Source organism: Eublepharis macularius, chromosome 3 (assembly GCF_028583425.1).
Source record: "Eublepharis macularius isolate TG4126 chromosome 3, MPM_Emac_v1.0, whole genome shotgun sequence".
Classification (NCBI taxonomy): domain Eukaryota; kingdom Metazoa; phylum Chordata; class Lepidosauria; order Squamata; family Eublepharidae; genus Eublepharis; species Eublepharis macularius.
In genome coordinates, this window is record NC_072792.1 from 100,059,746 (window position 1) to 100,073,265 (window position 13,520).

The 13,520-nt window shown below is 41.1% G+C and overlaps 1 protein-coding gene across 2 annotated transcripts in view; it reads left to right on the plus strand.

Moving 5' to 3' along the window:
- The window catches only part of SCAF4 (SR-related CTD associated factor 4), an 88,979-nt gene that overhangs the window by 32,902 nt on the left and 42,557 nt on the right, over nucleotides 1-13,520 (plus strand). For both annotated transcript variants that reach the window (XM_054974859.1, XM_054974860.1), the window contains exons 2-7: nucleotides 2,602-2,685; nucleotides 3,156-3,200; nucleotides 4,227-4,388; nucleotides 7,170-7,305; nucleotides 10,826-10,965; nucleotides 12,681-12,857. In XM_054974859.1, coding sequence (XP_054830834.1) covers nucleotides 2,602-2,685; nucleotides 3,156-3,200; nucleotides 4,227-4,388; nucleotides 7,170-7,305; nucleotides 10,826-10,965; nucleotides 12,681-12,857 — 744 coding nt within the window. The remainder of the gene's footprint in view (nucleotides 1-2,601; nucleotides 2,686-3,155; nucleotides 3,201-4,226; nucleotides 4,389-7,169; nucleotides 7,306-10,825; nucleotides 10,966-12,680; nucleotides 12,858-13,520) is intronic.

The following is a 13,520-nucleotide window of genomic DNA, read 5'->3' on the forward strand; positions in this document are numbered from 1 at the left end:
AAACTAACATTTTGATGATGGTATCAATTAAATTGGGACCTATTCATAATTATTAAGCTTCCTTCACTTTTCCATTAAGTTTACAGTATGTAATATCATGGCAGAACCAAAATAGCTTCTCATTATAGATAACATGAGAAGCGCAACTTTCTAACTTATTGGGAGATGTTCGAATAAAAAAGAAAGAGTAGTGATCATTGCTGATCCCACTACAGCTGCAAATGTTGCCCATTTTTCTGCTTGTCCCCTATACTCTTCAGTTACGAGTAGAGATGGGCATGAACAGCAATATGAATAAAAAAAAGCCATGAACAGCCCAATCTGCTGTTCGAGAACAAGCTGTTTGTTAGGCCCCATTCTAAATGAACAGGTGGTCGTTGCAAGCCTCGTTCGTTGCTGTTCGTCAAGCCAGACAGTCTGGCACCTGCAATCAATTCCCTTGGCAACTTAGGCAGGGATTGTCTGAACTCCTGCTGTTGCCCTGGAAACCCCAATCTTAGCCCAATTTAGCTTGATAGGCAGGTCTTCCTTCCAAGTGTGGAGCTCTAAATTTGTTACAAGAGAGCAAAGACCATGGGGGAGGGGGGGGGCTCCCAGCTCTGGCTAGTCTGCAGACTGTGGAGAGGGAGAGCTGCTGTTAGCATTTTGATAGAGAGAGCGCATTGGAGCTTGACTTTTCTTTGTGTGTGGTGGGATATGGATCTACCACCTCAGGTTCCAGGGCTGCTGCCAGGCTCTGGGGCCAAGCTATTATTTATATTATTTATACAGCCCAGAAAATCCACAACAACCATCTATTTATTATTGGTACCTTTCCTGGTGCCTGCTCAGGTCAGGTTTCTGGGAGTGGTGCAGTAGGGATCTTGACCAAACTTGGATGATGGCTGGAGGAGAGCCTGCGGGCCCCTACGAACAGCAAATGATGAACTTGTTCGTGAACAGGGCCGTGTTCATGGTGTTTCGTGAGCCCCTGTTCTTGGATGGCAACGAACAACAAACATCATGTTCGAGTTTTTTTTTTCTGTTCATGCTCATCTATAGTTACAAGTGATCAGAAGCTGCAGCTGGTACTGAATGCTATGGCTACACCACTGGTTGGAGCCAGCTACTGGGGACAAGGGACCCTGATATTACAGCAACTACGTTGGCAACTGATGTTCTCATGAGCCCAGTTCAAGGTTCTATCCTTTAAAGCTGTACGTGGCTTGGGTCCCGGATATCTGAAAGCCTGTCTTCTCCTATAGGTTTCTGCCTGGAAGTTAAGATCAGAGGGAGAGGCCCTCCCAGTTGGTGGGAACACAAGAGATGGCTTTTTTTGACGGCACCCCCATGATTATGGAACAGTCACCCCAGTGTGCCTGGCTTCCTCACTGAGGAGGCAGCTGAAGACTGTTAAGCCACTTTTTAATATAACAGTAGTTTTTAACTGTGTTTCGATATATTTTTATGTTTATGTTTCTATTGTAAGCCACCTTGAGTTCCTCTAAGTTGGAAAGGCAGCTAATAAATAAAATAAAGTTTTTAGTCCGCTTAAAATAAAAGTGTTCCCTCCCTGTCCTGAATGGTGACAGTGGGCTTTTCCTTTCTCATTCCCCCCACCCCCACACAGAAAGATTTTATGGTTTCTGCCTACTCCAGTTTGGAGATAGGAGAATAGAGATGGGCACAAACTGAAACACGAACCAAAATTAAGCACGAACCAGGCCAGTTCGTGGTTTGTGAACTGCACTTTGTCAGATACCATTTCTGACAAACTGCCACGAACTTTAGGCTGGTTCGTTTTTTGGTTTGTGGCTGCAGATGGCCTGGTGCGAATCAATCAGTTTCCTAGGCAACGGGATGGACTTCCTGCAGACCTTCTGCTGACCCGGAAGTGACCTTCTGTTGACCTGGAAGTGATGATTTTCTAACCCGGATGTGGCATTTTCACGAACCAAACAAACTCGTTCGTGAACCAGGGGCAGGTTCGTGAACGTTCGTGGTTCATGGTTCGTGAAATTTGACGAACCACGAACCGCATGGTTTGGTTTTTTTCTGGTTCGTGCCCATCTCTATAGGAGAACTAAGCATAGTTTGTGGAACAGCAGGATTTGAGTCCAGTGGCACCTTAGAGACCAACAAGATTTTCAGAGTGTAAGCTTTTGAGAATCAGAGCTCCCTCTGAAGAGGGAGATACTACTGCAGACCAACACAACTATCCACCTAAAACCAGCCACATGGTTTGTGAATTGAGTAAACCAGCCAGTTATGCTTTTTCAAAATGGAAGCATTTAAATTAACTTGCTGTGCACAACATAGGGGTTGGGAGAAGATTCCAAGGCTCATTTATACAATTGCAAAGTATGACTTGTGTTTGTCTAAAATATCACAATATCACAGATAACTGTAGAATACAGCACTCATCAAATTTCATAAGAGTGAATAACGCAACAGTCAATTTCATTATGTTTTAGAGATTGAAGCTGAAAGAAAGAAGTGTAGTTTAACTTCAGAAGTAGGCTCTGTATTATATAGTTTATTGGGGCAACTTTATTTGAATATTCAAAGCAAGAGGTTGGTTGAAGAGTTCTGTCTTATACCATTTTGTTTTGATTTCCTCAGCTCTTCTCATTGATGGAGATGAAGCCTCCTATTTCTCGTGCAAAGATGATTCTCATTACTAAAGCTGCCATTAAAGCTATTAAGGTGAGACAAAGATCACAATTGTTGATATATTTTTACTATGTTGTATAAAATAAAGATGTGTCTTCTACAGCATTTTTAACACTTAAGAGCTTGCTACAGCACTGTCTTCCAAAGAAAGTAAAAATTGCCTCACTTACTATGGATTAGTAAATTTCTGGATTTTGCATAACTTCTTTTTAAAATTTCTATTTCCACTGTTTTTTTAAGATGGTTTTCTGATATCAAAATTTTATCACATTGAAAGTATTACAAGTTTGAATAATATATCTTTTTAAAAATGCCTTTATTTCCAGGACCTGTAATAGCTAAACTGTTTTAGAGATAGTTTTTGATATATCTTGGAGCAGTTTAATGAAATGACCTAGTTCTTCCTCTTTTACAATATTTGTATATAGAAATAAATACATATTATTCTAAATGGCTTGTTGTGTCAGACACCTTGATTATAACGTGTTATTTGTCTCTTTCAGCTTTACAAGCATGTAGTCCAGATTGTAGAGAAGTTTATTAAAAAGGTAAATTGATTAATATGGCTGGTACTTATGGAACTACAGGTAGTCTCAGTATTATCAAGTTTCCATGCATATACATATTTTCTTTTGAACTATATAATTTTTAGTATTCGACCACTTTTTATATAACTTTTTCCCTTTCAGGACTGAGGACAACTGAAAAAAGTGCTTCTAGGGTTGCCAGTAGCATCCACGTTGCTTAATAGTTGATCAAACAGTGGTTTTAGATATCTTGTTTATCATTAATTTTGGAGACAGATGGAACAGAGTTCCATATATGTGGATTTTTCTAGATACCCCCCAAATATTTTGAATACAAAATAAGTCATGGAGGAACTACAGATGCCCAAGTTGTGATGCTGTCACCTAGAAATGTAATAGATATTTGGTCTCCTGATCACTTGTAAAGAATCTTACGAAAGAAAGTGGCAGTATTTTCCCACACCAACAGTTGGATTTATTCAAAGGACTATATGCAGACCACCACACTTTTGTACTCCTTTTCCAGACAGCAGTATCTTTTCTAGGATTTTTTAAAACTTGGAAGAATTGAGGAGGCTTTTTGTGATGCAGCATAGAAGGGACAGCTGTTTTTGTAGGTAAATAAAAAGCCCTCAGTGCCCATGTATCTCTTTCCATTTTGGGGTCTCCATAGAGCAGCTGATTACCTCCACGCACAGAATGTATTTTCTGATGTTCAGCACCAATTTTGGTGGGCATGAATTGCATGTTGGCAGGTGTATATGTCGTGTTCCACTTAATATAGGTTCAGTCACTGTGTCTCATGTCCAGTTTGCCTGATGTACATCTAGTTTCCTGTGGTGGGTGCTTTAAAGTAGATTCCACTCAGATTCAGACTAGAAGAAAACTTTAAGCCTATTGTTGGATAACATGTGAAGATAACGGCACTTCTCTCTCTTGCCTTTTTGTACCAGTATAGGCCTGCTTTAAAATTATATGGAAGTTATTATGTTGGTGTGCTGAATATGAATTTGAGTAACTAGAAACTGTGGTATGCTCTCTCTTTAGTGTAAACCAGAATATAAAGTTCCTGGATTGTATGTTATTGACTCTATCGTTCGTCAGTCTCGTCATCAATTTGGAACAGATAAGGATGTTTTCGGGCCAAGATTCTGTAAAAATATAACTGCTACATTCCAGTATTTATATCTCTGTCCATCGGAAGACAAGGTATAGTGCAAAGAATTGTGAGGGAGAAGTTTTGAAATTTTGATTTTACTTAGTTGAAAGTGATTTAGAAGTTCTCTACTCTGCTTCTAGCATAAATTAGTCTCTGATGCACATACGCATTATAATTATATGTTTGATTTGATGCTCTTAAATTAGGCCTTGATATTGAGTATTTCTTTTATAATGGAATTTTATGTTTTTTAAACACCATCCTCCTTATGCCTTCATGGCTAAAAGCTCTCATGGAAGATCTTTTCATTATTCTGTGATACACTTTGAAAGTATTTGAAGTGCAGAGTATAAACTTAATCAATATGTGATGTGAAATTTATGTATATTTAAAATCAAAGCTAGCTCAAACAAAATTTGATGTCGAAAGTCTGCTGTTTTTGTATGTTATATTGACAAAACTGATTTCCAAGAACAAAATAAAATATAATAAGCAGCATCTAGGTTTTGTTATCCATACATTCTCTCTGGAAAAAGATTGGGTTCATATGATCTTGCTTCTGGTTTGCTGTTGCTCAAAAGGGAAACAGATCACCAATGCAACGAATGTGGTATTTTGTAACTTGAGTCTTGAAATGTTCTGTAGTGTTAAGCAGAGTTTACTCTTGCTTGATACTAAATAAACTTTTGAAAGAATTTTTTTTTAAAAAAAAAGAGAGCTAGTTTAGTGTAGTGGTTAAGAGTGCGCGACTCTAATCTGGAGAGCTGGGTTTGATTCCCCACTCCTCCACTTAAAGCCAGCTGGGTGACCTTGGACTAGTTTTGTTGTGGGGATAATAATGACATACTTTGTAAACCACTCTGAATGGGCATTGTCCTGAAGGACAGTATATAAATCCAATGTTGTTGTTGTTATATGGCTGTTGGGCATGTGCTGAAGACATGTACAAGCAGGTCTTTTTCTTTGTTCATTGAACGTTGTTGGAAGAATTTCTCAGTACTAATTTTATTATGGATTGAATACAGTGAACTGTGAATGAGATGAGTTCATAGCATAGATCTCCCCCTCTTCGCTCTGTTACATCCTTACACTTTCCCAAAAGCTGCTTGTAAAGGTCAGTAAGCCCTCAGGAATGGAGTGGAATGCAGTACAGGGGGCTGCATCTCAAGGGTCAGTTGGCATAAATTATTTCCCTTGCCTCCTGGGTAGTCTCGTGTGAATTGAGCAAGAGCTCACACAGGTGTAGGGATTCCTGCTGCCTACTTGCTGTAGTCTCCTTTGCTGCATTTTACTCTGTTCCTGAGGGTCTCCTGATCCTCAGGAGCAGCTTTTCAGCAGGAATGGGAGCGGGAGTGGAAGAACTCTGCCTGTGAACTTGTTCCACTAACAGTTCGTTGTCGAATGGAGTAACATACTGTCAAGTGATTATAGTAAACACCACTTGTATGTTAATTATGTATTTCCATGTAGCTTTACAACCTGTGTGAGTTTAATGGCCTATTAGAAAACTCTGCAAGTTTATAAAAAGAAGACAAGGCCCTTCCTAAATGAAGTAATTCCTTTTGCCATGCTAAAAGAAGATAACAATTTTACTGCATCATTAAATGGAATAGTTTTTATTTAGTCTTGAGAAACTTGTCTTAGAGAATTTTGATAAGAAATTACCAATAAGATGGCATTTACTATTTAAGCACTACTTGTTAAAAAATCATTAGCTGTAAGTTCCAATTATTGTTACTTAAAATACCAGCATGTTAGAGTTAGAAAATTTATCACATTATCCACAAGGTTTGGAATGTCTTTGTTCCTTAAGTACTTGTTTTGTGAAGAATTAATCAGGATTCTGTGGTTGCAGTTCTGGTCAGGAGGCCTCGAATTTTGATAAGCATTTTTTGTGCACTGCAACTCCTTTCTTCTAAGCACAGGACTGCAAATCTAACCTGTATCTACTTACAGGGATCTTTAGTTTTAGGGAGGTCAATAGGAATTAATGTGGTAAATGATTTAGTTTTCATAAATTTTATGTTTAGAAGTTTTGTATGCTTGAATTTAGTATATATACTTCTTGTCTGCTTAACAAAAGGAGTTGGATCTTTTCTTAATGAAGACATTTAACTCAAAGTTTCTGTTTTGCTGAGAGCTGAGGTGCCTGGTATCTTAGTAAATTATACTGCACTGTCCAGAATAAATTCTCTCTCGAAGACAGTTCAGCTGAAAACCGGCCTGATTAAAGTTTTATTACTCGTGTCCAGTTAGAGACATTCAGGTTTCTATGTAACTGAGCACAAGGTAATATCTTATATTGGGTACAGATAAAAATCTGTTACAATCCTATGTGGAACCCAGTGCTGTATACTAAATACAATATAGAGCAAATTATATTAGAATCAGGGTAGAGAACATCCAAGTGAAGTTCTGGTATTGTGTGTAATGTGCTTCCTTGTGTTAGCCACATGTTCTTTTTTACATGCAAGTTTTGGGGCCTTGTTCAAGTGTGTGTGATGTGCTACCTTGGATTCTCGTGTTCTTTTTTACATGCAAGTTTTGGATCTTTGTTCAAATAATGCTTCTGCCCCCTTATCTGTACAGACTTTGAGAGCTTAATTGGACCTTGGGTTCGTGTACTCTTTCATCATTCTAGTTCAGTGGGTTTTTTTTTTAATGCTGTGGAAGGAAGTGCATGAGTCCAAGACCCCTGCTCCTGATCTCACTATACAAAGAGAAGAGGATGAGAGAGGGGAGAAATATTTTCTGTTAAGGGGCTAGATTGCAAGTAAACAAATTTACATTTTTAAAATTGCATTGACACATCTTTTTTTTAATTTGAACAGAGTAAGATAGTTCGTGTCCTCAACTTATGGCAGAAAAATGGAGTGTTTAAAATAGAAATAATTCAGCCTCTCCTGGACATGGCAGCAGGAACTAGCAGTGCAGCTTCAGTGTCAGAAGATGCCACTAATAATGAAGGTAGGGAATTTCAGTTTAAGTGAGTGGTTCACTTCTGGGACCAGTACTGATAAACTGAATATCCACAGAAGGCTGATTGATGAACTAATTTCAAACAAACTTGAGGGTTAGATTTCTGCAGTAACTCTTATTTTTAAAAATGAAACCTTAAATTTTAACATTAACCATTTACAGTACTGTGAAGTTGTAGTGTAATGACTTGTTTTGGTTTTTATCACAATGAGGAAATGAAATTACCCACTTTTTTCATACCTTTTGACCTGTTTTTCAGATTGCTGACTCCTGTTTTCCAGATGTAGGGATGACGTGCTAATTAAGATATTTTAAGCAACAGAATAGGATCCATGTCCTCCAAAGCAATATATATTTGTAATTAGATGGGTGAAAGTGTTGTCACTCTTTCAGTGAAAGGGTTGTCATAAATACACAAACAGATTATGTTCTTTTACTTGTAAAGACTCCCTTCCTCTAAGTTGAGAAATCCATTGAGGGAAGAATCCTGTTCCTGGAAGGACTTTTTCTGTAGAGCAAAGAGCAAGAATCATTGCTTCAAGTTCCAAGAACATGCAGGGTGAGGGATCAGAACACAGACTCCCCTCTGAAGCTCCAGGGGCAGAGGGAGGAATCCAAATGCTGACTCTCCCATCTGGGAGTGTTCTAGTCTGTCCCCCTGCACCCTCCTGGAAATCATAGAATCATAGAGTTGGAAGGGGCCATACAGACCATCTAGTCCAATCCCCTGCCCAGTGCAGGATCAGCCTAAAGCATCTCTGACAAGTATTTATCCAGCCTCTTCTTGAAAACTGCCAGTGAGGGGGAGCTCACCGCCTCCCTAGGCAGCTGATTCCACTTTTGAACTACTCTGACCGTGAAAAAGTTTTTCCTAATATCCAGCCGGTACCTTTGTGCATGTAATTTAAGCCCATTGCTTCAGGTCCTACCCTCTGCTGCCAACTGGAACAGCTCCTTGCCCTTCTCCAAATAACAGCCTTTCAAATATTTCAAGAGAGCAATCATGTCCCCCCTCAACTTCCTCTTCTCTAAACTAAACATTCCCAAGGCCCTCAGCCTTTCCTCGTAGGGCTGTCTCCAGACCCCTGATCATCCTAGTCGCTCTCCTCTGCACCCTCTCGATTTTGTTCACATCCTTTTTGAAGTGAGGCCTCCAGAACTGCACACAATACTCCAGGTGTGGCCTGACCAAGGCAGTATAGAGAGAGGCTATGACTTCCTGCGATTTCGATGCTATGGCCCCTTTGATACAACCTAAGATTGAATTAGCCTTTTTTGCCACCGCATCACACTGACTGCTCATATTTAGTTTACAATCCACTCTTACCCCAAGATCCCTTTCACATATACTACTGCCCAGAAGTGTATCCCCCATCCAGTATTTGTGCTTCCCATTTTTGTGGCCGAGGTGTAATACTGTGCACTTGTCTTTGTTGAATTGCATCCTATTCACAGCTGCCCACTTCTCCAGAGTATTCAGGTGTTGTTGAATTTTAATTCTCTTTTCTTGGGTGTTTGCTACTCCTCCCAATTTGGTATCATCAGCAAATTTAATGAGCAGCCCTTCCACTCCTTCATCCAGATCATTGATAAAAATATTTAAAAGTACCAGGCCCAAAACTGAGCCCTGTGGCATCCCACTGGACACCTCCCTCCAATCTGATGAAATGCCATTGACCACCACTCTTTGGGTGCTGTCCTCTAACCAGTTCTTTATCCACCGAACTGTCCTATAGTCCACTCGACAGTCTTCCAGTTTGCCCATCAGAATGTCATGGGGGACCTTATCAAAAGCTTTACTGAAATCCAGATAAATCATGTCAACAGAGTTCCCCCGATCCAGTAAGCTGGTCACTCGATCAAGGAAGGAAACCAGGTTGGTCTGGCAAGATCTGTTAGGGACAAAGCCATGCTGACTTCCCTGGATCACTGAGCGGTCCTTCAGATGCTTACAGATTGATCCCTTTAAAATCTGTTCTAATATCTTCCCAGCAACAGAAGTCAGACTGACTGGCCTGTAATTTCCCGGGTCATCCTTCCTCCCTTTCTTAAAGGTGGGGATAACGTTCGCTCTTCTCCAATCTTGTGGCACATCCCCAGTCCTCCAGAAGGCCTTGAAGATGATGGACAGGGGTTCTGCAAGTTCTCTAGAAAGTTCTTTCAGCACTCTTGGGTGCACCCCATCCGGCCCAGGGGATTTATATTCATCCAGTGCAGCCAGATGCCTCTCCACAACCTCTCTGTCAGTGTCAATTAGCCACTCAGGTGTCCTGCCACATTTTCTACTATCTCTAGATGTGCCTGAGTTCCTCAGGGAGAAAACAGAGCCAAAAAAGTCTTTAAGCCTGTCTGCTTTTTCTCTGTCCTACATCAGAGTTTCTCCATCTATTCCCAACAGCGGTCCAATAGCCTCTTTTACCTTGCGTTTGCTTCTCACATATCTGTAGAAGTTTTTCTTAATTGTGGCGAGCCCTCCTGGCCAGACCCAGCTCGTACTGAGCTTTGGCCTCTCTGATGGCTGATCTGCAGTACCTAGTAACCCTCATATACTCCTGTTTAGAGATCTGTCCTTTTCTCCATTTCCTGAACATTTCCTTTTTCTCCCTTAGCTTATTCTGGAGCCCTCTGTACATCCACATCGGTTTCTTGGAGCCCTTACCATGTTTCCATCTTGCTGGGATAGTGAGGGCTTGAGCTTGCAAAAGCTCGTGTTTGAGAAGGGCCCACCCTTCACTCGCTCCTTTCCCTTCCAGCACCCCCCCCCCCACGGAATGACTCTCATCAAGCCTCTGAGTTCATCGAAGTTGACCCTACGAAAATCTAACCTACGGGTCTGGCTACGAACTTCCTTGGCCCCCCACAGCCCCCCAAATCCTCTCACCATGTCCCGGGACTCGTGTGGGATCTTCTCCCCAGAAGGCCAGATTGCAGCATGAGTCTGCTGAGCCATGTGCCATGCATCTTGGCTTTAATGCAAGAGAAATGTTCCTATGGTGAACCTATCAATACATGAAAAAGTTGCTAATGAAATATATAGAATGCTTGGGAATCTCTATCGAAGTGAGAGATGTATCTAAGATGAATATTGAATACATGTTCACATACACAAATTTATGTGGTCCTGTAAGTATGAATATATGTTGTAAAATGCAGAGGGTGAAGGTGATTGCCAAAAAATATTTGGAGTGATGTTGTAGACAGCCTGCTGTTATTATTGAACACATTACGTTACTTTATACTGAGTCATACCTTTGGGTCAATCAAGGTCAGTGTTGTGTACACTAACTAACATCAACTCTTCAAGGTCTCAGGCAGAGGTCTTTCACATCACCTGCTGCTTGAGGGATTGAACCTGGTACCTACCACTAAACCATGGGCCCTTTCCATGTTTTCAAGTTGTTTACAAATCAATTTCCCTGGCTTTGATAAAAAAATTTGTATTGCAGTATGACGTGTACACATGGAACAACTTTAATGTTAAGTTGTGCCTAAATACTTTATTTTGTAGGTTCACCACCTCCTGCTACAGCAGTTCCATCTGAGCTTCCCCAAGTTTCTTCTAATTCAGTACCTACTGTGCCACAATTGCCCAGTTCAGATGCCTTTGCAGCTGTAGCTCAGTTATTTCAGACTACACAAGGACAGCAGGTAAGCTGAGAATTTTTGTATGAAAATAAACTTAAATTTCAGGTAACAAAATGCAAGGTAACTTAATGTAAAATATAAGCAATGCTATTTTCAAACTCTGTACTGGTAAAAACCATTAGTGAAATTTCAAGTGTGTATTTCATCTGTGAACAGTGACGTTCAGTCTGGCAGTGCAGCCCCAACGGCCAGTCTTCACCCATGGAAGGTGCCCCTGCAAGGGCTTGGCACCAGTTTCCAGCCTTGCCCAGATCACCTGAAAGTAAAATCGGGTGGAAGGAGGCGAGCAGACATGGGAGGTGCTGTTCATTGCCAGTGGGGAAGATAACAAGAAGAACAGGGGGATAGGAAGACAGAGATTGGACAAACTGAGAAAAAAGACAGAAAGAGGCAGAGACAGGAAAAGAAAGAGGACAAGAAGAGGAGGAGACAGAAGACAAAGAGGGAAAAAGAAAAGACTTAGGATCAGCTTTGGGGCAAGGGAGATGGCCCATCTCCCTATGGCCTGACTTACCTGTAGAAGGGTATGGCAGCGCTCACATTTGTGCCTCCTCTTTTAAGAACCAGCTGTTGAGCAAAATCATACAGCACAGCTGGAACATAGAAAAAAGAGTAAGCTTCATTGTTAAGTCATTACTGGGTACATGTGTCCTTCTGCATTCCTAAGTACCCTCCTGATGTGAGTGGCAAGTTCTCCATCCAAACATCTGAATAGCAAACTGCCATGTGATCTTCCTGGTGGTTGCTTTTTGCTGCACTAGTATTTAAGGGCTAAAGGTGTAGAGTGTATGTCTTGCACTCATAATGCAACATTGTTTCTGTGCCACAATATTATGGTTGCTGTCCATAGTAGTGCCTTCTCTCTCTTACCCTCTCTCCCTGCCTCCATTTTAGCTTTGAGACCACAAAGAGAGGCAGGCAAAATAGCAGATGTATTAACAGTTCATACATGACATGGGCCGATTCCAGATGGCCAGAAATTGCGGTTTTTCTGCGGAAATAATCGCTTACCGGCCACGCGTTCACTTTCGTCTCCATCTGCTTTGTCTCGCAGCGTGCCGTGCCATCCCACTTCCAGATGTTCGCACGGCCAACTGAGGTACCCGGGATTGGTTGTTTCCTCCCCGTCACAGTTGACGTCGGGAGCCTTCATTGGTTCACATTTTGTTTTTTTTAAAAAAAATTTTTTACGTGTTTTGCGCAAATGCGCAAATGTGCAGGTATGCGAATACGCAGCGTCGACGTTTGTGTGATTTTGTGCGTTCGTGCACATTTGCGCAGTTTGATGTGCGCAAATGTGCGACTGCGCAAATGGCGCCCGGTTTTAAAAAAAAAATTAAGGGAATATTGTTGCCGGCTGGCCGGCAAAACAAGGAGGGAAAGGGGAGGGCCTCTCCGCGGCGACGAAGCGTCCAGAAGTGTGCAAACCCGCAATACCACGTTCACACTGTCCACTTATAGAGCGCAACCGAGTGCCACGGACCGCAGGTAAGCCGGGACAGGAAATTGCGGATTTTTACGAGTGAGGTTGCTGAAAAAGCGAAAGCACTCGCTCTATTTGTGCCCATCTGGAATCGGCCATGGTGAAGTTGGCTTCTTGATGATTTAACTGGGTTTGAAGGGAAACTGTACATCTTTCCTCTTAAAAGGTAATTAGTGTATCTTGTCTCTGGTCTTTATGGCTGGACTTAAATAAAGTCTCTAATGTCTTTCTTTAGCTCCAACAGATTCTTCAGACTTTTCAGCAGCCTGCAAAACCTCAGTCTCCAGTGATAGATAACAACATGATGGCTCAGGTCCAAGCAATTACTGCACAGTTGCAGACTACAACAACACAGCCCTCAGAACAAAAACATGATTTCCCAGCATCAGAGCAAAAGACATCTTTTGATAAGGTAAGGAATTTTTTGACATGGGGGTACTTTAACTAAATTTTAAATATTTATACCTCACCCTTTAAAATGGAGGATGAGGTAACCTACAAACTTACCTAGGCAACATAATAAGTAAAGCCATGAAACAAACCTCCGCCATGAAACATACTCCACCCCATAACTGAACAGAAGTCTGCTGATACCTTAAAGACTAACAAAATTTATTCCATAGTAAACTTTTGTAAGCTTACTTCATCAAATACATTGATGGATTGATGATACTTTGGCAAGCAGTTATGCACCCCATAAATATTTGGTATTGCCAGTCAAATCTGTAATATAGTAACAGCCCATCACAAACATACCCAAGTGTCAGTAGCCCTTCTGGAAAAGAATAGTTTCATAGCACCTTCTGAACTCCAGCAAAAAGATTACCTATCTTGCTTTTTCTGGAAGGACCATTAGAGAAAGTTGGGTTTGCACTTTAGCTGAGATTTGACTCAAGTCTATCTTACCATCCTGTGTGATTAAGCTGCAAGTAAAATCCACTGGGAAGAGTGAAGCTGGTGTACTGGTTTGTACACAATGAGAAATAGCCTCAGTATATGTCCCCTATGATGGAATGGTCTGTAAGAACTTCTAAGTTGGCTTTTGATTTGGCTCTCAGTTTTGGAATCTGTGTAC